At 37.8% G+C, this 25,161-nt stretch overlaps 2 protein-coding genes across 13 annotated transcripts; one reads left to right on the forward strand and one right to left on the reverse strand.

Annotated features, from left to right (window-relative positions):
• Nucleotides 1–1,880: 1,880 nt before the first annotated feature.
• LOC103338793 (putative inactive leucine-rich repeat receptor-like protein kinase At3g03770) lies at nucleotides 1,881–7,870 on the forward strand. The gene is given in 8 exon segments (XM_089053748.1): nucleotides 1,881–3,468; nucleotides 3,471–3,533; nucleotides 4,277–4,407; nucleotides 5,478–5,687; nucleotides 5,817–6,022; nucleotides 6,110–6,159; nucleotides 6,778–6,841; nucleotides 7,522–7,870. Coding segments are annotated over 5 exon segments (1,743 nt in total). The 5' UTR covers nucleotides 1,881–2,171; the 3' UTR covers nucleotides 5,859–6,022; nucleotides 6,110–6,159; nucleotides 6,778–6,841; nucleotides 7,522–7,870.
• Nucleotides 7,871–9,520: 1,650 nt separating this feature from the next.
• LOC103336152 (disease resistance-like protein DSC1) lies at nucleotides 9,521–18,187 on the reverse strand. 12 transcript variants are annotated; one of them, XR_016128008.1, is made up of 11 exons: nucleotides 18,025–18,187; nucleotides 17,030–17,582; nucleotides 15,635–16,709; nucleotides 15,201–15,476; nucleotides 14,026–15,102; nucleotides 13,305–13,954; nucleotides 12,865–13,184; nucleotides 12,008–12,350; nucleotides 10,179–10,507; nucleotides 9,995–10,077; nucleotides 9,521–9,861 (listed from the first exon to the last, which is right to left on the reverse strand). XR_016128008.1 is itself a non-coding variant. In XM_089054775.1 (6 exons), exons 2-6 carry the CDS (start codon nucleotides 17,542–17,544, stop codon nucleotides 13,352–13,354), a joined length of 3,546 nt encoding a protein of 1,181 aa, XP_088910901.1. In that variant the 5' UTR covers nucleotides 17,545–17,582; nucleotides 18,025–18,186; the 3' UTR covers nucleotides 13,186–13,351. The 12 variants fall into 12 exon arrangements, 1 of the variants encoding a protein (XP_088910901.1); XR_016128010.1 differs by lacking the exon at nucleotides 9,995–10,077; XR_016128009.1 differs by having other exon boundaries at nucleotides 9,521–10,058.
• Nucleotides 18,188–25,161: the final 6,974 nt, after the last annotated feature.

Raw genomic sequence — 25,161 nt, forward strand, 5'->3', positions numbered from 1 at the left:
TCTCTCTCTCTCTCTCTCTCTCTCTCTCTCTCTCTCCGACGCATGCGACGGTGGAAATTCAATCGACGATTCTGGCACCGTCCGGCCAAGAACAAAAGTTACTCCTAGTTATTCGATCATGTAGGTATATGTATTGTTGGGGTGTTTTGAGAAATTTTCGATCAATGAACTTTCTCCAGACACCCACTCGCATTGCCGGAGGGTGTGGCGGTGGGGCCATGGTGTGGTGGCCCATTTTGTCCTAAAATGTCCCCATGTTTTCCCAGGCTTGACGGTACGCTCGGATTCGAATTTGATTATCGTTTTATGATCGAACGGATTTATGCATATTAGGCGATATCCTAGTTCGATATGTTCAAACCATTGGATCGGCTCCATTTCCAAATATGTTGATCTAGTTTCTTTTCTTTCTTTTTTGTTTTATGTTATTTTCTTTCTTGTTTTCTGTTTTGTGCATGGAATCAAATTGAATCAATCTATCATTAATCCTCATGGGATCGACCTCGCACTTACATATGCTATACTACCGAACGGCTTGTGCACTTGCGAGTATCACAAGTTGAGGATGCAGCTAATTCGACAACAACAGTGGTCATCCACATTCCATGGATTCATAACATGCCTTCATTTGTTTTGATTTATTGTTAGGCTTGTTTTTTGAGTAATATAGATAACTTTATCTTGATTACAATTTTTATCTATTTTACTGGAGAAACAACTTGATTTGACTTCAATTCCTTACTGTGCTTGAGTATGAATCATCCTCAGTTGAATTTATCACAACCTTGATGTTTCTTTAGTGGGGAAAACATGCGCCAAAGTCTGGCAAAATAGTCGGTTCTGAATGTTTTGGATTCATAGTCTTGACTATTACCTGCTTTATTTTTATCAAACATATTCTCTTGAACCTCTTGTGAACATCTTAATAAAATGTTGAAAGAAAATAAATGAAACTAATTTGAATGAAACTAATGTCAAGTTGCATTTTATTTATTTATTCCTAAGCCTCCATACTCTCTAGACTGGGCATGGGTTGGTTGGGTCGATTTTGATATCAGTCCGTAACCCAACTCGATATATAACAATTTATGATTTCTTAGACTCAAGACCAGCTCATTATTAGGCCATCCCAACCGACAACTCTTTTATTATCAGTTTCGGCAATTTGGTTGGATTAACTCAAAATTAAGTTAATGTTCAAGTTTTGGTTCCAACCGGTAATAGCAATTTATAATTTTGTGAACCCAAGACTCGCTCATTACTAGGTCAATCCAACCCAACCCACTCCTATAATAATCTGGTTAAGCAGCTCAGTCAAGTTGACACGAAATTGCGCCTACCTAGCAAATTTCTATTCAAAATTCTTTTTAAAAAATTCTATGATTATCCAAACAAATGAAATTGTAATTTATGTCATTTCCTAAATTTTATAGGGAAATGACCTCCAATACCACTCATTTGCTAATTTTAACTAAAAATACCACCCATTCCCAATTTTTTTACAACTAACACCTTTAAATATAAAATTATTGTCCACTTATTGTACCCATATCAGTTTTTCATAAATTGGCTTCTCTTTCTCGCTCTCTCTCTTCGGCCGTCTCTCTCCCTGGTGTACCTCTCTCTCTTCGACGCAATGCTCTTTCTCTGTCAACAGTGGCTGTTCATCCAAGCGTAACTCCATCGTTGACATCTACGAGGTACTAAAATTTGGGGTTTTTGTGAATTTGGTTTATGGTGTATGGATTTGTAAGAAATTGGTTTAGGGTTAAAGTGTTTAGAGGTTGCTCAGAAATTGGGTTTGGGTTTATGGGTTTCTATGAACTGGGTACTAATAACTCACACCCACTCTCACTTTGTAAGGAACTAGGTGGTACAGAAGTATTTTCCATAATTAGCACACTAAGTTTGTCGGGTTCAGATGTTTAATTAGTAAACATAACCAAAGAGAGAAGAAAAAAAAAAGTTGGAAAATAAATTGAAGGATAGATTTTGAAGGGCTAAGTCAGTTTGGTGCAATTGAAAATGTCATCATAGTTTTGCTAGCAAAATCTGGTTTTCATTCCCCCAAAAGCTAAGTTTTAAGCCTTCCTGGAAGAAGTGAAGCAGAGAAAGAAGGGGAGAAATAGATTCATCTATTGAGTGTTGTTTCTGCAACTTGGGTTTTGTTGATGGTTCTAATGGCAAAGCTAGTTTGCCATTCACATCTTCTTCTGCTCATCATAGTTTTCCTCTCTCTCCATCCTTCAAGCCAACTACAACAATACACTCAGTCACAAACCCTTCTGAAGATCCAGCAGCTTCTCAACTACCCATCAGCCTTAACCAGCTTCAGCCATAGAAGCAACATCAGATACTTCTGCAAAATTGAACCAACTCCATCTTTGACTCTATCCTGTTATGAAGGCAACATAACCCAGCTGCACATTATTGGCAACAATGGGTTTCCTCCACTGCCTCGTGATTTCTCAGCAGACTATTTCTTTGCCACTCTTGTTGGCTTACCAAGCTTGAAAGTGCTTTCACTGGTTTCTCTTGGTTTATGGGGGCCAATGCCTGCAAGTATTGGGCATTTGTCTTCACTGGAGATTCTCAATGTAAGCACAAATTACTTAAGTGGTACAGTTCCTCTCCAACTTTCATATCTGAGGAACCTTCAGACTCTCATACTTGACCATAACAAGTTCATTGGTCAAGTTCCAGGTTGGCTGAGTTCACTTCCAGTCTTGGCTGTTCTCAGTCTGAAAAACAATATGCTTAATGGCTCTTTGCCATATTCTTTGGCATCTTTACAAACTCTCAAAGTTCTCTGCCTATCAAGTAACTTCTTGTCAGGGGAAGTGCCTGATCTCAGAAACTTGACAAACTTGCAAGTTCTTGATTTGGAAGACTACTATTTTGGGCCTCATTTTCCAAGTATGCCTTCCAAGTTGGTCACACTTGTGCTAAGAAAGAACAAGTTTCGCTTGGGAATCCAGACTGCATTAGGCTCCTGCTATCAGTTCCAGAAGCTGGACATTTCATTGAATGGATTTGTAGGGCCATTTTTGTCATCATGGTTGTCACTACCTTCCATTAAATATCTTGACATTGCTGGAAATAAACTCACTGGACTTCTCTATAAGAACATGACTTGCAATTCTGAGCTTGCTTTTGTCAATTTATCCTCAAATCTTTTGTCAGGGGATTTGCCCACTTGTCTGAAAAGGGATTCTAACAGCAGGGTTGTTCTGTATTCTGGGAATTGTTTAGTAAATGAAGATCAGAAGCAGCACCCTTCTTACTTGTGCCACAATGAAGCTCTGGCTGTGCGAATACCACCTCCTAGTGAGGAAAAGCATAGGAGAACTTATGGTAAACACGTTGTTGCATCAAGTGCAGTGGGAGGTATTGTGGGTGCAATTGCAGTTGTTGGTTTAGCTTTCATGGCTGCTAAGAAGTTTTATAGTGAGCACACTACTAAAACTCCCTAAACAAGGTAATTTCAGATACAGTCTCAGCAGTGATCACAGCTAAGCTACTCTCTGATGCAAGTAAGTTTAAAGTTTCTAACTTTTTTTATTTTATTTTATTTTATTTTATTTATAAATATTTTTATAGTTGTTCCTTTTGGTACCAACTTTTTGTTGCTTCTGTTTAATGTACGAGGATCAAGGCTGATTTTGCGAAGAAAATAAATGAAAAAGGGAACTTGCTGTATAGATTAGCAACCATTTCCATGTGATCTTTTTATTTTATTTGAGTAGCATGAAGGTTATGATTTCCATAGAAGTCCAAGAACTAGACTGATGTATGTTTCCAGAAAATTCCAAGAAGAACTACTAATTATAGAAAATAGTTTCCAAAAACTATATTGCTACCCCAAAAAGACATATTAGTTTATTTTGGAGTCTTTAGGTTCGAACTAAGATGGAGAGAATTATATTTTATTGTACCACCAATTCCTTATAGTTTTCCTTGGATATTCTGATATTCAGAAATATGGAGAATATGGTAAATCTTGTTCAGGTCCATGCTTTTCAGTTTCAAATGAAGCATTTTTCACATGCTAATTTAGCGTGTTACAATTCGTGAATCTTTCATTTTTGCTATAATGATAAACTCGACAAGGCTTATACATCCAGGAAAGCAATTTTTCTTGCTCAAATTGACTGCTCAAAATTTTATTCTTATTAAAACCCCAGGCACTACTTCATTCAAATTGGCAGTAGGTAAATAAATTAGCATCACTATTCCTTTTATAATAAGTCATAACACTAGAATCCTTTGTTTGCAGAATATATATCAGACACAATGAAGCTGGGAGCTAGCCTTCCTGCTTATAGAACTTTTGCTTTGGAGGAGCTTCAGGAAGCCACCCATAACTTTGATGATTCAACATTACTAGGTGAAGGTTCACATGGACAGGTATTCATTCTTTATAGTTGCAAAACAATTCTAACTAATTCAGTACATCATAATAGTAATACGATGTTCTCTCTTAATTTGCACCTGCTTTCACATTTTATGTTTCTTGCTTATATAATTCCATCCATTTGGATATGCAAAAGATCCTTTGTGGATTGAAGAACCTCAGATAAGAGACAATATATATTATGTAGATGTTGAATTTAAATACAATTTAGGACAAGATACATTTCAACAAGCTTTATCTAACTACTTGGGAATAAATAATATACAGGTAGGACTAAATTACGATGGCTCACCGATGCATGGTGGGTTCTCCTGTGTGTATAGGTTCTTGATTTTCATCTAATCTCCAGTTCTTGGTACACAATTGAAGAACTACATAGTTGAAGCAACTTAAATACACACACTGACATATGTATGTGTGTAAGAATGTGTATATAGATTTAGTTATCTCGATTTAATTTAGAGTTCATACTCCTCAAAAGCACGATGTAAATAGATTTAGGAATTACTTTGTAGAACTTCTGATATGCTTAAAACGTGAGACTTCTCCACCTTAAACAAGATTCTGTTGAGTAAAGATTCCCTTTAAAACTCCAAGGTGGCCTCACATTTAATGAAAAAAGAGTAGAAATTGAAAGAGAACAAAAGACTAATTTTCAAAAGAGGTTGCAGGAGCACATCTAGTCCTTTCAAGCAGCCTTTTTCAAGGTATGCTTCCAATTTAGGCGCGTCGGACACACTAACCTTATTATATCCATGTCATAACAAATAAGGTTACTTATGTATTTCCTGGTGTCCTTGAAACATATATTAAGATATGCTACTCCTGTTAAGTTATAATATATAGATCTTATGCATATTGCAATGGTTCGCAGAAAGTCTACTATAAATGTTAAAGTGGTCCAATACTTATCATTTGAATTTGTACAAGAATTTGGAATCTGTTTGTTCTAGTAAATTGTCCTATGCACTATTGACTAATATACTTTGTTCAAGAAATCTTGAGAGTTTTTAGCAAGCAATTTTCTCACTCTTACTGCTTCAAAATAAAATAACAATGCCAGATATATAGAGGGAAGCTCCCTGATGGAACCTTTGTTGCTATAAGAGGCTTGAAAATGAGAAAGAGGCAGAGTCCACAAGTCTACACACACCTCCTTGAGCAGATTTCAAAACTGAGACATAGCCATTTGGTTAGTGCTCTTGGACAATGCTTGGAGTGCCATCCAGATGATTCAGGCGTCAGTAGAGTATTTCTTATACATGCCATACAGGTTGCAATGGAGAGTAAAACCCAACTCACTCCTTTCTTCTTCTTCTTCTTTTTCTTTGATTGATTTCCTCCCTCACTGTCTTAGCATTTTCAGCAATTAAATATTCATTGCTAACACTTGGTTTGGCAGAAGGACCTCCAGGACGGAAGCTTACCTGGCCGCAGAGAATAATAGCTGCAATTGGAGTTGCAAAGCGTATTCAGTTTCTGCATACAGGGATTGTTCCTGGTGTTAAATCAAATAATCTGAGGATAAAAAATGTCTTATTGGATCACGATCTTCATGTAAAAATAAGCAGCTATAACCTACCTCTTTTGGCTGAAAGCAGGGGAACGGTAAGACATAAAAAATATGTATCTGTTTGGGTGAATGCATCACCCTTGAGATTGTCCTGACTTAACTTTTGCTTTTTAATCCTTTAGATGGGCACCACAGTTTCTTCTCCGGCACCAAAAGGAAGCGTTCAAGCGAGGTACTAACATGCTTACTTTCCCAAAATCATACACTACTTTTCTAAACTGAATTCCCTTTTCATATTTATACACAAATGAACAAGACAAATAATTTCTCTGCCAGAAAATAAAAAAACAATTGTAAAAGAGAAGGTAGAATCCTGTAGGTGACCTGAAAATCATCAATGTGGAGACATAGAAGTTCCTTTCTTGGGAGGTTTGGCTTATGGAGAGGAAGCTGCTCTAGTTAGTTATACTTGTTTCCTTTGTAATTTGCTTTGAGGCCAGAAATTTTTAAAAAAGATAAAAATGTAATCTGTTTTGGATATTTACACCATGAGATTGGGGGAAGGGAAAGAGGTCAAATAAGGATTCCTTTACACCATGAGTTTGCATTCTTGAACATTGTAATGGAGCCAATCTGCTTGTATGCATATCTAATGCTTTCTGCTGAGGTTCCCATTTATGTCATGCCTCTTTTTTGCTTTTTTTCTTTTGGCTTGTCATATCTGTGTGCCAGATAGCTGCATTTGGCACTATGAACTGACTTAGTGGCAGTTACAAATTAACATAGGTCTTAATTCTGGAACTGCCATTCATAAACTCTATCACTATACTTAACCCAGTTGTTTTTGCAGGTCGGTCTCAACCAAGTGTTGATTGCAATATTCTAAAGAAGATGACCATACATTGTTATTTTATGTAGGTGTACGTAGCTTTAATTGGTTTGGTTGTTCCAAGTTTTATGTACACAATCTCACAGTAACTGCCGAGTTGTTTTTCATTTCATGTATTTCTCCGTGGTTTTTTTCCCCCAATAAGCTTGAATGGATTTTCTTTTTGTTGTATTTGGCCCTTCTCTTTTCAAGCATGCCAAAAGAGAGCGAATAGGGGGAGAAAGAGACAGAACAAAGCTAGAGAGAAAGACATAGAGAGAAAGAGCTGCTCTACAGAAAGAGAGCAAAGAGAGAGACAGAGAGTTGCACTAAAGAGAGAGAGAGAGAGCCAAGAGAGACAGAGAGCTGCGATAGACGGATACCAGAGAGAAAGAGAGATGTGCCAGAGAGAGAGCTGAGTGAGCTATGAGAGAACAAAATTTCTGAACATGTCAAAAATCAGCAATAAGTGGACAATAATTATATTTTATAGGTGATATTGTAATACTATTGCTATTGTATTGTGGTTATATTGCTCTAATATTGCCTCTATTGTGTACATATATTGGCCTAATATTGCTATTATATCGTATGTCAATGGCCATTTGGTCTAATAACAGAGTCTCCACTTCATTGAAAGTAATCCTGAATTCAAATCTCATGGACACAACAATTGTTATTCATCCTTATATTAGCATGAATTGATGTTGACCTTTGAAATGATAGTTGGAGTTGCACAAAATCTGAAGAATATAACCATGAAATGGTTGAATGTTTCAACAACGGCTTCAAAATGTTCCGAGATTATGCTTCGGTCATCTCACCATACTACAATTGGAGTGAAATTGATGTAGCTGGTGTCTGGGAGGTGCTAAATATGGGTGCTAAGGGAATGGCTCATCATAGCCTCGTGCATGCAGCGAGGAGAAAGGACAAAGACATGGATCTTTTGTTGCCTTCGTTTTCCCTTCGTGGGATAGTATTGTTAAAGTTCAGTGGCGATTCCTTTTGCATGTGTAAAATGTAGTCTGTAATGGATGTGTGTGTATTATATGTAGATTCACTTAATATTGCTGTTCTATTGTATTTATATTGCCTTAATATTGCCTTTGTATTGCATAGATAGTGTATTCATATTGCCACCCTATTGGATGTATATTGTAATACTATTGCTATCATATTATCCTTATATTGCTCTAATATTGCCTCTGTAGTGCACGTATATTGGCCTAATATTGCTATTATATCGTACGTCAATGGCATTTGGTCTAATAATAGTCTCCACTTCGTTGAAAATAATCCTGAATTCAAATATCACGGACACAACAATTGTTATCCATCCTTATATTACCATGAATTGATGGTGACCTTTCAAATACATCGATTCATATTCAAAAGGAAAGTAATTCTCTCCCTCAATGAATCGTCGTTCAAAAGAAGGCAGCTATCAAATATTGGGTACAAAAATGCAAGATCCCCGGTATGATTTTTGGCATGCTTGAAAAGAGAAGGGCCGAAGTGCGATAAAATATTTTGGGATGGTTGAAGATTCTTGGACACCTTTTTTCTTTTCAAGTAGTTTTGTAGAAACAAGTTCTACACATGGGCTTTTATCGGTTATATTTTAAGGCAAGTTCTACACGTGAGCTTGTATCGATTATATTTTGTTATGAAAAAAGTAAAATTACTCTCTGCAATTGTAAGATGGTGCAAGATCAGTGTCCTTGTCATAAATTTGACAACATTAAATTGGAAAATATGACCTTTTTCCAATTTAAGTGATCAATTGCAACTAATTTTGATATTGTAGTACACAACAGGGTTACTTGTGAAAGAGTGGAAATATCCCTATATATTTGAATTTCACCCTCACGCTATAGATTTTTTTTTTATATGGTTTATTGGCAACAATTCAGATAAGATTTTCCATTGTGGAAGACAAGTTTTCTGATTGTATAGGGAAGCATTGCACAAGTTCTCTTTCATTGTTTTTTTGTGTAGATAAAGCCTGGCTTGTACTTGATGAAGTGCGAGAAATGATGCAAAAATTTGCACAAAGCAACCGATGAATGTAATTCAAACCAGCACCTTTGTTGTATACCACCAAACATCAAATGCAAATTAACATCTATCTCATGGTTTACCATACATAACCAGCACTGTTTTACAAACAAGCCTAAAACCTTCATCCTGAAGCCTGATAACTGGCGGTAGATGCAAGATCCATAGGATCAAGGAACACAACTACAACTACAAGCATACAACAAAGCCCGGTAACTCAATACAGCTACAAGCATACAACAAAGCCCTCAGGTGGGAAGTTCCAAAGTCCACAAGCATGACAGACAACGTGACTCGTTTACAAAGACAATAACCAAGACAAGATGATAACCCAGGGCATCGGATAGCATCATACAACCCTAAACCCCCTCTATAGAAAACATACATCAAAACCTAAGTTTTCTCTTACTCATCAAGATCCTAGAACCCTGACACAACTGGCAACCTGAAACATAACTTCTAATCAATCATTACCACTAAAAGGCCTTGATGTTTCTAATCTAATGTTCTAAAACTGATCTCCCGAGGTATTTAGGAATTATTTGGATTCGACACCCACACCAAATTTCCATACTTGCTAGCAACATAATGCATTCATCCCTCTAATAAGAAACAAATCTTTCTTTTTTCCTAGCAGTGATGAAAAGTAAATACAGTTAAGACAAAGAAACAAAAATGGTAAAAGTGCAATAAATCAACCCAATGAGACAAACCAGATACAACTCTTTCTCACCAAATTCCACAATGATTTTCAGTTATTGAAATAGAGAGAGAACTGACAACACATTTTAAAGACAAGCAATTTATCAATGCCATTGCGAAACATTGTAATATTAGACTCAGCAAATTGTTTTGATAGGAAACATTAAATCATTAAATTCTACACTTTCAAGAGAAACCCTACTCAAGTATCTCAAATTCCAAAACCAAAAACTGCCCGTATCCTCTGGAAAATAAGATCCCGCCATCCTCTCTGTGCATTCTCCACCAGTCACATTCCCATATCTGCATTACCAAAGGCACCAAAACAAAGCAATCAGCATTTCATAGAAGAAAAGAAAACAATATAACTCACATACTCCCAATCAATCAAACTAAAACTGAAAATAACCCATTAATTAAAAGTTCAAATCAAAACCAAGCTGTCTTCCTCAGGAATATCTGAATGTGTTAGCTTGACAAAGTGAGCCCGGGTTTAGGCTCTTCAAGTATAAGCCTCACCTGGAAAAATTCAAACAAAACACACTCAACCCACAAATCACAAAACCATTTAAAACCAACCAAGAATTTATTCCAACCAGAAAGAAAAACACTTGACATACCGTTGAATCAATGCCATCAGGCCAACTCCCAAATCTCCATTTCTGCACAATCAAACTCCCATTCTGCAACTCCAAATTGGTACCCGTCACGACCCATCGAAAATGCTAATCTGCCCATTATCTTGGCATTGCTCTGACTAAAAACCTTCCATCTATTCTCATCCATCAAAATCTCAAACAAATCTTTCGGTCTGCAACTAAACTTCTCAATCATACTAATCGTCTTGAACCCTTCACAGCGCTGAGGATCACTATATCCCTTCTCAAAGGTCTACCAGTGTCATCTTTCCGCTCAGGTTCTTCACTACACTGTCCATACTCATTTCCACCTGCACCAAATAACTTTGGTACGCTTAGAATGATAAAAAAGATAACCTCTGGGGTCTAGTTCAATGCTCTCAAGAGAACCAAATAAAAGCCCTACATGGAAGCAGAAGAAATAAAATATCCTAGATATTGGTATATGCATGAATTAAAAAGCAACCATCTTTTGGTATCCGGCTTAAAAGCAACCAAATTTTATATTAAGAAGCATTTACTTGAAAACTATCACAGCTCCTACTTCAAAACTCTAAAATACCTAACAATATATTTTCTATGGCCTCACAACCTGCATCACATTACCTGCCAAAAGGACTGCAGTAAACAATAAGATCATGTTATCATCTAAAGCGAATCATAAGAGGTCTGAAGTTTCACACAAATATATCATAGACTCATAGGGCACCATTCAGTACCATTTAGAGCTGACAAAAACACAGTTTAGGAAGATCCATCAAATATACTATAGATGATAAAATTGTGGTGTTAAATACAAGAAAATTATTCAAAACCAATAAAAAACAATAAAAGAGCATTAATAAACAAAGCTAACAATGAGCATTGCAGAAGAAAAACTACATTATAAAGTTCATTTAATCCATAGGATTGGGAATTTAAAAAGTATTTTTGTTCAACCTCGCGACTCCATAAAACACAGATAGGTTTATAAGAGAATTTCTCAAACTCTTGAGCTTTCAAACAAATAAAATTAAAAAAACTACAGTACTTTGAAGAAGGAAAAGACAGAAAAGGGAAGGAAAACAGAAATTTCATTTGACAGTTTTAAGATTCTGCTCTTTGTAGTAACCATCAGCTCCTTTTAAACTTCAGAAGAATCACCAGACCAGTACAAAAACACTGATGCACCTATTTGGGATCTGCACATTTAATAAAAAATTGTGAAAACTAATTTCAAAAGAGAGGTTTAAAACCCAAAATCCCTTTAAAATGAATACAAGTTAAGACTTCAAAGTCGAAAGGCGAACTGGTCTCGGCAGTTAATTTCTAAATGCAAGAATGATATCAACTTGCTGCAAAAACATTAGATAATTCAAAATGCTTAAATTCAAGAACTTTGACAAGAAAGTATCCATCTTAAGGAGCTGTACAAAATAAAGAAGCAATAATATTGAAAAAGATCCTAACAATTGTAAAAGAATTGCTCAAAATAACGCACACTCCCTTGATCAATTGAAAAGTCACTTATTCAGTTCTTGAAAATCAATCTAAATACCCAGCAAGCCAAAGTTTCTATCATCTAAAACCAAAAGTCAATGTGTTTTCACACAACAAATTATACCCCAGGCCTTTCCTCGCAATGGAATCACCCCTGCATTGACTATAGATGGCATCTAAAACTTGAAAACCCTAATAGCCTTCAGTAACCTAGTAAATCAAAATGAATAGGATTCAAGCAATGATGTTCTATTTCCTATTAGCCTATACAATTAAATCTTCTACACTCGTTCAATTAAACTTACTAAAGTACAAGAGTGATTTTGTTATACCTCAGGGGCACCTAATGCCCCAAGTAAGGAGCGCCACTAGATTGCCCAACACCATGCTGCCCTCTTCCTAAATCACCTTGCCCTATCTGCGGGTTCGAGTAGCCACCTTCACATTCGGAACACACTCCTTCTCCTCGTTGTTCCCGATTCCCAATTGTCCATCTTCACCCGAGCCCGTGTGTAGTAAGACAAATACAATGAAACGTGTTTTACTCTCTGTGTGTGTCTCTCTGTGCTTCACCAACCAACCATAATAGCACAATACCACAATAGCATAGTGAAAAATATGAGAGAGAGCAGATAGATACCAAGTGACAATGGCAGCATCGGATGCCATTTGAACCTGAAACAGTGCTTGAATTGAAGCAGGGAGATGTTTATAAACTAATAAAACTATAAACTAGAAACAAACCATAAAGCTAGCAGAGAGAGAGAGAGAGAGAGCGGAGCACTGTGACTGTGTTTATCAATATATCGTGGGAAATAGCTTAAAATGTCACCCATTTCATAATTTTAACTAAAAATATCAATCTCAAAACCATATAAGATGACCCAAAATAAAAACCCATCACCCAATCCTTACCTAAAATCACAATCACAATAAAGAAAAATAAATTAGGAAAATCTGAAGCCCATATCAGATATCTCATCAATTCCAAACCCTAGACTCTAGAGAAACCCCTCAACCAATTTCATACAAACCCATAAACCCTAAACCAATTTCAGAGCAACCTCTAAACCCTAAAACCATAAACCAATTTGGAAGAAACCCCTAAACCAATTTCATACAAATCCATACACTATAAACCAAATTCACAAAAACTCCAAATTTCAAAGAAAAGGTTTATGAACAGTACCTCGTGGATGTCAACGATGGAGTTAAGCTTGGATGAACAGTCACCGTTGAGGGAGAGACGATTGCGTCGAAGAGAGAGAGGTTCACGAGGGAGAGAGACAGGCCGAAGAGATAGAGCGAAGAGAGTTAGAGAGAGAAGCCAATTTTTGAAAAACTGATATGGGTACAATAAGTGGACAATAATTTTATATTTATAGGTAGTAGTTGAACAAAAATTAGGAAGGGGTGGTATTTTTAGTTAAGATTATAAAATGAGTGGCACTGGGGGCTATTTCCCAATTTTATATACAAGGCATCCAAACAATGAAATTTGGAGTTGAGGTAATTTTAAATGATGTCATTAAAAAATCCTTCGACTACAATTTCTATTTCTATGAAAATTAGAAATACTTCATCCAAACACAAGGTCAATATTAAACACATCTCCTAGACTAATTAGAGGCATTTGATAATAAGGCATTAGACCAGCTCTGCCCATGCCAAAAAATTTATGTTGCTTTGGATCTTTTGAAGTGCGATTGCTCAGTAAAACTACCATTTCGACTTGGTCTTTTCCAAAAACTCTGTTGGACAATGGCACCTTCTAGAGACTCTGATTTTTCATCATGATGAAGGGCATCCACGGCCTCAGAAGGAGAAATCTTGCTGCTGGGTTGGGTCAATATCTTGTTAAACTCTTCCACATCTTGTTCATATATCAAACGGACACCACACTTCTTTACAAAGCTGGGGCCTGAGCTGATGAATGAAAATATTAACTGGTTGCGGCGGTGTTGCCACTCTTTACCCAAGCTTAAATCACGAGAGATGTAGACTAGCCAAAGATGATCTGACATAGGCTGGACATTAGTTGCTAATATAGGCGCAGGATACTGTTCTTTTCCATTAACTTTCAAAAGACAATCGAGCTCCCATCCACTGCCAAAAACTTGGAAAACGGCGCACAGAGCATATCCCATCCACTTATTATCACGCCAATTCCGAGGTAGTTGTACACTTACCGAAGACCCGAGTGCTTGATGGCTGAACCACAAAGGAATTTCACTTCCAGGCATTACAATTTCATATCTATCTCCGGCGTAAGGCACTCTCTACAGAAAATAAACTATGGTGTTAAAACTATTAGATATATAAATATATAACGGGCAGAGAGAGAGCAAACCTTAAGATATCTTTCGAGCATACTAAGGCTTTCTTTCTCAACCAACCCTGTGCAGTTGATGAAATTGAAACACGACCGCTTCAATCTGTCCAAATTCGACGGCCACTGCAGCTTTTTCATTGAAGTGCAACCATCTGCAATTACTTCTAAAGCTATAGACGATGAAAGCAATGGAAGCTCCTGAAGCTTACAGCAATGCCTCAAGGATAAATACTCAAGCTTCAAAAGTTCACTAATGCTTTTAGGAAGGCTAACAAAATTGTTACTGCTTAAATTCAATGATGCTAAAGAGGATAAGCAACCTATATCACCAGGGATTTCTCCTTCGAGAAGATTACAATTACTTAGATTTAATTCCGTTAAAAAACAGATCTCTGAGAGGGGAGGCAGGAAGGAACTCATAGGCTGACGGCTCTTCATTGGCATTAATCGGAAAGGGAGAGCCATATGCCATGACTGTCGTGACGGCCCTTTTGGTCCACGAAAAATTAACGACTTAAGGTTTTTCAAAAGGACAATAGAAGATGGCCATTCTTCAATAGAAGTTCCACTTAAATCAATATTCTCCAAACTCTCTAGTTCCCCCAAGCTTTCTGGCAGTTTGGCAAGGTTTGAGCATCCAGACAAATCAAGAGTTTTAAGAAACTTCAAATTGCCAATGGTACTGGGAAGAAAACGCAGATTTATGCAATCTCTCATATCCAATGAAGAAAGTCTAGTCAGGCGTTCGACAGACAAAGGTATATTTTCAGTAGCAGTCCCATCTAAGGAAATCTCCCGCAAATGCTCCATATGTCCCACAAATTCAGGAAGCTTTTGAACTCTCGAGCAACCAGAAAGAATAAAACTCTGTAGGTATTCCATTTCAATCTTACTTGGAAGACTCGCTAGACTTTTACAGCCTTTGAGGTTCAAGGAAATAAGCCTTTTGAGGAATCCTATGGATGGGTGAATCTCAACTAGACTTTCGCATCCCTCAAGATACAGTCTCTCAAGATTTTGGACGCCTGTGAAGTCTGGGGTTCTAGTCAAATGTTGTGAATAACTAAGATTGAGGACCTTCAACTTGTCCAAATACTGCAAAAGGTGACAACAAATAAAGAATAATTAGATTCAGGAAAACTTCCAATTTACTAAAATAAACAGATTGTGTTCTAGTTGTTATTTGTAAACACCTTTATTCCACTCCAAAGCTGTACAATGCTACTATGACACATGCTGAGTTCAACAATCTTATCCGGTTGGAAACCTGTTGGAAGGGACTTTAAAGGATAACCACTCCATCCAAGAAACCTCAAGGAATTAGAGAGGTAGCTGAGCCCATGGGGTAGGTGAACACTACAAATTTGGAGCAATCTAAGATTAACCATCTTAGAAAAGGCTTTAGAATTGCATCGTACCACTTTAGGTTCAGGCAAGTCCAGGACAATGCCTTCAACTGCGTTCGTCCCCTAATAAGCAAGAATAAAGAAACAAGTAAATTTCATAATATTATAGAGGACAAGTGATCTGCAATTATAGGGAAAAGAAGAGAAGTAACAATAAAAGTCTGTTTTGTACTCTGATTTCTAGATTAATCTATAGTTCAAGTATCCATGTAAGCTCTTACCAAATTATTTTTCAACACATGAAAGACGTCCCTAGAAAGCCACAACCTGCTGCGCTCGCCAGGTTCCTGAGCCTGCTGACGAACAATTTCCCAACCCATTTCTTGTAACAAATCATGCATCCACACCATATTATCTGAAATGGTCAACAGAGACTTCTCAATTAGAACATCCATTGCAATACGTGAACAAAAGCGATCATTGTCTAGTATTTCAACTACTTGGTCTTTGCACTTCCCTTTAAAGAAGCATGCTATATCGAGGAAAATGCTTTTCTCCTGCTTCTCTAGTTCATCATAACTTATTCTAAGTGTATCCATAATTTCTCCCTTGAAAGCATCCTTCAGTTTACACAATGCACTTCTCCACGCATCTTGATCTCTTTTATGCAAAAGTGAACCCAACACCTTAAGAGCTAATGGATGTCCATTGGCGTAATTCAAAATAACTTTTGAAAGAGCCATATATTCTTTATCCGGAAAATCCTTTTTGAAGGCCTTCCAGCTAAAAAGTTGAAGCGCATCATCATCATTTAACTCATGCATCTCAAATCTTCTTTCCACACCATGCGTAATCAGCAATTGTTCATTTCTAGTTGTAATAATGACTCTGCTTCCAGATCTAAACCAATCTTGATTTCCACATAAGGTTTCCAACTGACTTATCTGGTCCACATCGTCAAGAACGAGAAGAACCTTCTTCTCACACAAGACCTTTCTCATTGTGGCTTCTCCATGAATATCCCAATCTTCTATATTTTTATTCATGAGGACCTTGGAAAGGTTTCTTTGTAGATTACTTAGACCATGTGCTTTAGAACCCTCACTAACTCTGTCAAGGAAGCTGCTGACTTCAAATTTATGAAGAATCCTCTCATAAACTGTCTTAGCCAGGGTTGTCTTACCTAACCCAGCCATCCCCCATATCCCTATGAAGTGAACATCATCTGATCCTGCATCTAAAAGCAAATCCAGTTGCTCCAATCTTTGATACATTCCGAACAGCCTTTCTTGAGGCTCAGGGCGTACTTTGGTTAGTACCTCATTAACGATTTCTTTGATGAGTTGTGGTTCATACCTACAAGAATAATGGAAAAGAAAAAGAAAAGAAAAAAGAGTGTGAGCCATAAATAACACAAAGAAACAAAGTAAAAACGCTGTTCTAGTTGGATGTTTTCACCTCAGTGGGGCAGGTGATTTTAGGCTATTCGAAGAAATGTTTTTGGTAAATTAAGAAACTAACATTTGGACGGCCAGACCAAGAAACAATTAAGCCGAATCCAGGAAAATCGTCAAAAGGTTAAACGCAGAAGAATAAATCCAAATCCAAGAGTACATCAAGCAAACGGCATGATCAGCCAAGGTCACGATCTTAGGAGAGTAACAAGTAATACCAACCTGTCGTTTGAACTCTTCCATCTGAGATTAGCCGCTTTTTCTAAAGCAGCTCGCCATCGTTCCACCGTCTCTATGTTTTCCTCAAACCTTTTTTCATGTAGATTTAAGGCTTCAGTCAGTCTACTCATGTGCTTCCCGGTATCAGAGGGGTCCACATAATAGAAAATTGGTAGAACTGCATCTCCCCCTTCCTTGCGTTCAAGAATTTTGGAAAGTTCATCAAGGCACCATGTTGAAGAAGCATAATTTTCAGAGAACACAACGACAGCAATCTTTGATTGTTCAATTGCTGAAATGAGTTGTGGAGAAATCGCTTTTCCTCTTTCATTTTCTGAGTCATCAACGAAAGTCTTAATTCCTTTTTGTCGCAATGCGCCATACAAATGGTCTGCAAAACTCTTGCGGGTGTCTGCACCCCTGAAACTCAAGAACACATCAAATTTCGGTTGGAAAGCTGAAGAAACAGGGGACCAGGCACGTTTTGTCGTCAATTCCATTTGGGGCTTGTTTCTCATTTGTGGCACCCAACCGGCGATGGTGTATAAGCAATCTTCTGCAAACAGTGCAATTAATAGAAGCAATTTGCTGAGTCTTTTCAAACATTTTTGTTATATAAATAGAACAATCTTATCATGAAAATATGTTTTTTTTCCTTATTTCCTATGGCAGACCTATTCTAGTTTAGTCTAATCTGCCATGTTATAATATAAAGTAGCATACGCTAACCTAGTCGTGAATTTATAATTTTGGCCAATGCATCAGATACCCTATCAAACCCCTGGTGCTCCCGAAATCTTATTTCGTTAAAAGTGCAATCTCTCAGTATGTTCAATTTCCCCAAATGTTTAGAAACGAAATTGAAATCAGCCAAATAACATCTTCAGCAACAACATGACTCAGGAACGGCGGATTACACAAAAAGGGGAAAACACCAAACCCCAAACACCAAACCAATTTGTGCACAAATGTAAATCAATTATTAGTCGGAGCCTAACCTGTGCTTATAGTACAGCGAAGAACTCACAATTGAAGCGCAACCGTCGGCGTGGTCGGATTCTTGTAAAGATATGGTGAAGTCAACCGTTGGGAGAGTGCAAGCGGTAGTCAACTGAAACGTTCCACGCAACTCCTTGATCAATGAGCATAATTCGGGGCGGTTGTCTCAGATCCCAGATCTTTCTTTCAATCCAACGGACAAAACTTGCTTTTAAAATCAAATGGGCCCCTCCATTATTTATTCTACAACTGAACCAATTCCTTTCTTTTTTTAACGATTTTTGGATAAATGAAACATATCGAATGTGGATGACCACCGTAACTTCAATTAATCCCCTCACTATTTGTAAAATGAGTCTGTTAAAGAAAAATCTGAACCTCCCAATATAATTTTACCATTACTAATTAATAATGGAGTTTTATTATTTTAGGTTTAATCCATTCGAGACGTCGTGTCTTTTAATTACAATCTCTTACTTCCATGGAATACCCTTTAATTCCATCATAAAGAAACAAAACGTGTGTCTTTGGTTTTGAGGCTGCTCCTAAGTCCAACCTCAAGGTACCTATGTATCCCTTGCGAGAATCAAGCCACTTGTAGTTTAAAGATTTGCAATGAATAAATGACTCATTACGAGGGAAATTTGATTTGAATTGTATTGAGAAGTGTTTGAGTGAATTTAACTTAATAAATCAGGAATTCGATTTTGATATGTGTTTTTGAGCGAAGTTAGTTAAGAATAAACCAGGGATTCTATTTAGATTTGAGATGTGGAGAATTTGGTTTATGTAACTAGAGATTCAAATTTGGTTGCGATTGCGTCTATTAGGATGTTAGACTGCCTACGTACCCTTGATGGGATCAAACTAACATAGTTAGGAAATTTTGAATTAATGGGTAAGTGTGACCGAATAATATAGAATTTGTGTCTTTGAGACCATTTGAAGATTTTTATAGGTATATGACCTATGGAAAAAATTAGAAATTAATGGGTAAGTATGGCCCACTAATTGAGAATTTGTGTTTGAGATATTTGAATTTAATCTCATTGAAATTTGCATGGGTAGATGACCCATGAGAAAAATAGAAAATTAATGGGTAAGTGTGGCTCACTAATTGAGAATTTTTTGTTTGAGAAATTTAAATTTAATTTCATTGAAATTTGCATGAGAAAAATTGGATAGTTTTGTACCATTTTTCTTATTGTCAATGTCCAAGAAAAATAATGAGCAATTTTAGTTAACCCACTAATTTTTTAAAATTGACATTTGCACTTGGACCCAAATATGGCTATGAGAATTTTTAAAATTAATCCATTAACCATATAATAGGAAATTTGGGCCTCTATAAATTTAATGGGTAATTATTTGGATCACTCATTAAATATTTTGAGCTTTTGAGAACTAATGGGCAAATATTTTGACAACCCAATAATCTGTTTCGGGCCTTTGACATTTGTTATCAATTAGCCCATGAGCGAGGAATCCATATCAGAAAACCTTTGGTACCCATAAGCCAAATGAAGCCAACCCGATAACTATGAAACTCCTGTGGAATTTGTTTCTAAATATAACCAGGCTTTGCAATTCTCATATTTATCTGGAGTACTTGAGATTATCTCAAATATCTCATAATAGCCATTCCAACGATCAAACAAGAATTTCGAAATAAGTCTGCTAGTGAAGTAAATTTGCAATGGGTTGAGTCGTGTCGGGATATTAAGCGTGTCAGAATCTCAACCCGAACCCAACCCATTTAATAAACGTGTCGTGTTGGGTTCGAGTTGTCTCTTATCGTGCAGGTTTCGAGTCGTGTAATGAGTTGATAAATAATTACATGCATGTTACAAAAGTCACAACTAAAAAAATTTAAATATAAAAAAACGGAGAGAGGAGAGAAAATATAAGGAAAAAAAAGAAAAAAAGATAGAGAGAGGAGAGAAGAGAGAAGCGAAAAAAAATAGAGAGAGAGAGAGAAGGAAAGAAATAAAATAAAAAAGAGATGAGAAAACTAAAGAGAAGGAAAAGAAAGAAAAAAAATAAGAGAGGAGAGAAAACTAAAGAAAAGTAAAAAAAGAGAGGAGAAGATAGATGGAAAAGAAAGAAAAACAAAAGAAGAAAAAGAAACATGATCAATATCAAAAGGCATAGTATATAATGACAAAGTTGTATCTAGCATGGTGGATAAGGTGTTAGAGAGTAATGAGGATGGTGGGAGTTCGAAACCCCATATGTGTGTTTTGAAGTCTCTATTTCTCTATATTTTTTCGCAGGTTGGCGTGTCTTATACGGGTTGACATGACCCGTTTAATAAACGGGTTACACATGTATTTTAACGGGTTGGCGGGTTGATCCGAAACAAACCCGTTTAATAAACAGTCAAAAGGTGACCCGAAAATTACCCAATTATTAATCGTGCGGATTCGAGTCGTGTTTTTTCCATGCGGGTTTCGAGTCGTGTAGGAAATTGTCACCCCTAGTGCGAAGCAAGCTGGGAGAGAACCCGGCGTGAGTCTTGTTTCTTTCCTCCATGTTGGCATACATCCCTTTATTTTGTCTATGCAATTCAAGCAAAGTGGCGTGGCAACCACTTTCTTCCTCTCTCTCTTTTTTTTTTTTTGTGTTTGTTGACTTGTCTTCCTTTTCCAACTACTTTTTTTTATATATATTTTTCTTGCATGTTCACACACCAACACCCATGCTTTTGTTTTTCTTGTTTGCAAACACAATTCCAAAGCAAATTTCAAAGCCTGTCTGTGGCCTTCCCCCTCCCGGACTGGGTCTCTCTCTTTCAAGCCTTCTCTTTTCTTTTTATGGAACCCTTTTTGTTTTGTTTTTTTTTTTTTTGCCTTTCTTGGTTCTATTTGTATGCAAAACAACGCAAAACAAATTCCAAAGGGCTTTGCGATTTCCTAGGCAGAGAAGAAGAGAGAGTTGAGCAAAGTTGCAATTTTTACTCTGCACCTGCTGTGAGACTGAACTCCTACACTCATGCTTCAGTAATCAATTTCTCCATTTTTTATATTGTTTGTTGTACTTCCCTATTTTCAAATGGGTCTGTTTAACTCGGGATTTCATGGTTGTGCTCCTTCCTTTTTTTTGTCAGTTTGTACACAAACATCAATGTAAGAATTGATATCAAAGTAACGGGACTTGCGAAATAAACAGGGATCAAAAGCCCAAATTAAAGGAAGCCCAACTCAGGATCTGCCTAAAAACATAAAAGAATAAAACTTGGGCCTTGGAAAAACAGAGAAAAGGAAGAAGTCAGCCCATGGATCAACTCGGGCTTGCCATGATTAAAAAGAAAAGCCCAAAACAGGAACAAACCCACGTGATGTTTCTGACTTTGAAAAGTCAAAATTCTCAACTGGGTTGATGAAAGGTTAACAAAAGCAGGCAACTAGGAAAAGACATCTCTCAATCTCTGACCATCAGAAGATCAAAACCCTTGTATATATTTAGAGATAATGTTTTTACTCCAAGAAAGGCACCATCTTTCAAGGGATATGCGGGCTATGATCTCAAAAAGAGATAAGCAGGAAAACAGGGAGTTGTTCAAACTGGAAAATCAAACTAGCCATCACTGCTTTTAAGCTCTCATAAAGGGCAATTAGAATTAAAGAGGGGTTAGTTCTCTTTCAAAAACAGAGAAGTGATTGGTCTTAAAAACTGACTATTGAGAGCTTATCTGCAGAATTTAAAATAAATCTTTGAGAAATTTGCCCATTATTAAAAGAAAGAAACCCTACTCCAAAGCATTTTCTATAAATATAGGAGAGGGTGAACAGAGCACCACACACACTCAATTCATCAATCAATCAAACAATCAAAAACCAACCAAAGACAAAAACTCAAAATGATCACTTGATCATTGAGAACCTTCAAAACAAACAGGAGCAACCAAAAGCTCATTTGAGCCACAAAAGAAGCCAGCTATAGATCAGAAATTCCAAGTTCAGACTTAGAAATAAGTCATTCAAAACGAGACTTCTCTCGTTACAAATTTGGTTCAGCAAAAGCCAAGACAAGCAGAGTTTGAGTTTTCACAAATATGAAAACCTCAACAAATTCATGGAGAGCCCTAACCAAGCATAACGAGAATCGTAGCCACGACGATTACGCTCAGTAATCCTCAAGTCTAGCCATACGCCGTTTAGACTAAAGAAGTTGCGATTCTACCGTTCAAAAAGCCTTCCAGGCTCAAAATAGATTAAAACTGCCAAAATCAAACTTTGGTATCGATTTATATTGACTTAGTAGTTGATTCGTGATTCAGTCGGCCTGTACATACCCAGTCTAATCTAGTTCGAAGCTTCGTCAAGCGTGGAATTTCAGCCACCCTTTTGTCTTTCTGAGTTGATTTTCCCTCTCTAGTTTTGTGGCGATTACGTAAAACGATCCACTTTATTATCATTCATTACGGCGAGCCAATCTTTCTTGAAATAAATTGTGAAGTCCTCCACAGTCTGAGGGAAGAAAAGAACTTACTTGAGAGATATTCCTTACTCAAATTCACAGTCGCTTGATTAGAAATTAGTAACTTGGGGTGCAAGTTATATATTTTTAAGAAGTCTGCTATAATTGTTATTGCTAGCAGTGACACGCTCGCATACTAAAGAAAGTTGATTTGTTGACCAGTCAATGGTTTTCAAGGCAATGGGGAACTTTGCCTTTCCATCACAGGAACAAATACTAAACAGGTGAACAATTTGGCACGCCTAGTGGGACCTCTCAGTATACATACTCCTAAAGAAATTTTCTAAAAATTTATGAATATTGGAAGTTCTAGCCAGAACCTACGCTACGCAATGGAAAGAGATCAAGCAGCTCCTCAAGAAGGATTGGAGTCAGAAGAAAGTGATGCTAGGCAATCAGCCCATGGCAGTACTGGAAGTGGATGCTCTAGAGGGCTGGCTCCAGGAGGTTAAATCGAATATAGGAAGCTGTGTTCCGACAAGAGGCTGCAGCACAAAGGAGCCAGGACACTCTAATAACATGACAGCCATGATGCAATGGCAAGTTAACAGGCAGTTCAGGAAGGACCGTGAAGCTGCTATGGCCAGAATTTCAAACCCGGATGTTGTGGTCCAACAACTAGACCTCCCTTATGGTCCTCCACTAGGATTGGCATGGCCATATCAGGAGAATCTCCTCATTATGCAGATAGTTGGAATACCAGGGCATGGAGAGATCCAAGTTGGGCGAGGAGGAGGCCCTTCCCATCCAAGTGCGGGAGGGTCGAGTTGGCTGAAGGCCTGCACGATTCAGGCCCAACAAAATCGGCGGAGCCTCCACCTATTCCACAACCTGTGGTCCCACGTGATCGGCACATGGCACTTCACGGCACTTGCATCATGTTGCCTACGGACCTAGAAGGATGGATCCCAATCCATTCCCTCCAACAACAAGAGGCAAAAGAAGCGGAGGGGAATCAACCTTTTGCCAACAATGACGAGAAATAAACCGAGGCAAACTGGAGGAATCATCCGGTTTTGAAGAAAAGGAAGAACACGAGGAGAAGTTCGCGGGCCATCTGAGAATGGAGCACAGGTTGACCACATCCAGAGAACAAGGACAAAATCTACACCTGTCAATGCTTTAAATGACATGGGGCACTCGAAGAATGATTAGGAGATGATGAAGGTGAAGCGAGGAGAAGAGATGCCCACCTACATAGCCTTATAAAGCTTATATTGATCAAATATCTCTATCCGGGTTTCAAGGTGCCAAACTTCACCTTGTTCAATGGAAGATCCCCATGCTTCATCGATTGAGCATATAGGCGGGTTCTCTGTCGATTACATAGCCATAGTAAATAACCCTTTCCAAAGCTAAGGCTTTGAAATTCTCTCTCGGACAAGCTTTCTGTTACAGTCCTACTAATTCATTCAAACTTGGGAACAGATGGAAAACGTTTTCCATGACTACTATTTCAGGATCCAGCTAGAAGTCACCATCAGTGATCTTGCTGCCCTCAAGCAGAGTGAAGATGAACTTGCTCAAGACTTCATGTGAGTTTAGAAAACTCAAAATGAATGCGAATCCCCATGGAAGAAAGGCACTTCATTGGATGACTTAAGTCGCCCTTAAAATCTATATGAGGAAAAGATTTGATGGGTTGCTATTTGGAGACCTCGCAGAACTGGTAGATAAAGCATCTAAATAAAGGAGCCGCTAAGGGAAGAACAACAGAAGAGGAACTCTTCCAAAGGCATATACTCTGAAGACTCCTTCTTCTTGATCCATCTAGTTGGTGGGAATCGGAAGAAGATACAAAGGCTTCGGAGAAAGAGAAATTGCGATGTGAGAGATGGCAAAATTGAGACATCCCATCAGCTGCAGGGCTCTTACAAAGCCACCAAAGGATCAAAAGCCACCGCCATTCACAAGAGGTTTGTTCAGGAACAAACGGTAGCGAGCAAGTTTATTCCTTTGATCGACCAAGGTGGATGCTTTGTTTGATGAGATGTTGCTCATAAGGTAATGAGACACCGATTGTCAAGCGAGAAGAACTCAGAGGTAGATAGTATTGTAGGTGGCACAACTCTTGGAACCATTCTACAATAGTTGTGTTTGTTTTCGGGGATGTACAGGAAGGAATACTTGGCGGAAAGTTAAAATTGAGAGAAACCTCCATCGATTACAGCAGACCCTTTCCCCGCCGTCAACATGGTCAGCCTCGCGGGAGCGAGAAGAGAGAGCAAACCAACTCTGAGCTAGTTCCGCAGAGGCGGAAGAGTTATAAGGGAGACTAGTCAAGGCCAAAGGCAACCATCTCTGGGTAGTGCTTTGCGGCAAGTGCAAGTGTAAACTGACCTAGAAGATGCAGACAAGAAAAATCAGCCCACACCTAATGTTTTTGTGAGTTGGAACATCATACTGTGAGCCCCTACTCGGCTCTATCTAAAGACATAACGAGACGGAAGGATTATCTAAAGGCACCTCAATACAGCAGAAGAAAGATAGAGTAGCCCAAGAAGGAAATACCAATTAAGATGCTTGGGAATGAAAAGCCCTTGGCAACTATCATGGAAGGCAGATGGTATTCTGTGGGAACAAGTGGTAGACCAACTCTGGAACTGACCAAGACTCATAAGAGAAGGGTTCAAAGGCAATATTGCACCTTCCTCAAG

Source organism: Prunus mume, linkage group LG6 (assembly GCF_029339155.1).
Source record: "Prunus mume cultivar Tortuosa linkage group LG6, ASM2933915v1, whole genome shotgun sequence".
Classification (NCBI taxonomy): Eukaryota; Viridiplantae; Streptophyta; class Magnoliopsida; order Rosales; family Rosaceae; genus Prunus; species Prunus mume.

Excerpts from the sequence above, each read along its gene's own strand:
- LOC103336152 (XM_089054775.1), bottom strand. The coding sequence starts at position 17,544 with ATGAGAAACAAGCCCCAAATGGAATTGACGACAAAACGTGCCTGGTCC. Across the intron at positions 16,710-17,029 it reads TGGAAGAGTTCAAACGACAG|GTATGAACCACAACTCATCA; the intron begins GTTGGTATTACT and ends TTATTCTTGTAG. Across the intron at positions 15,103-15,200 it reads AGCTTTGGAGTGGAATAAAG|TATTTGGACAAGTTGAAGGT; the intron begins GTGTTTACAAAT and ends CACCTTTTGCAG.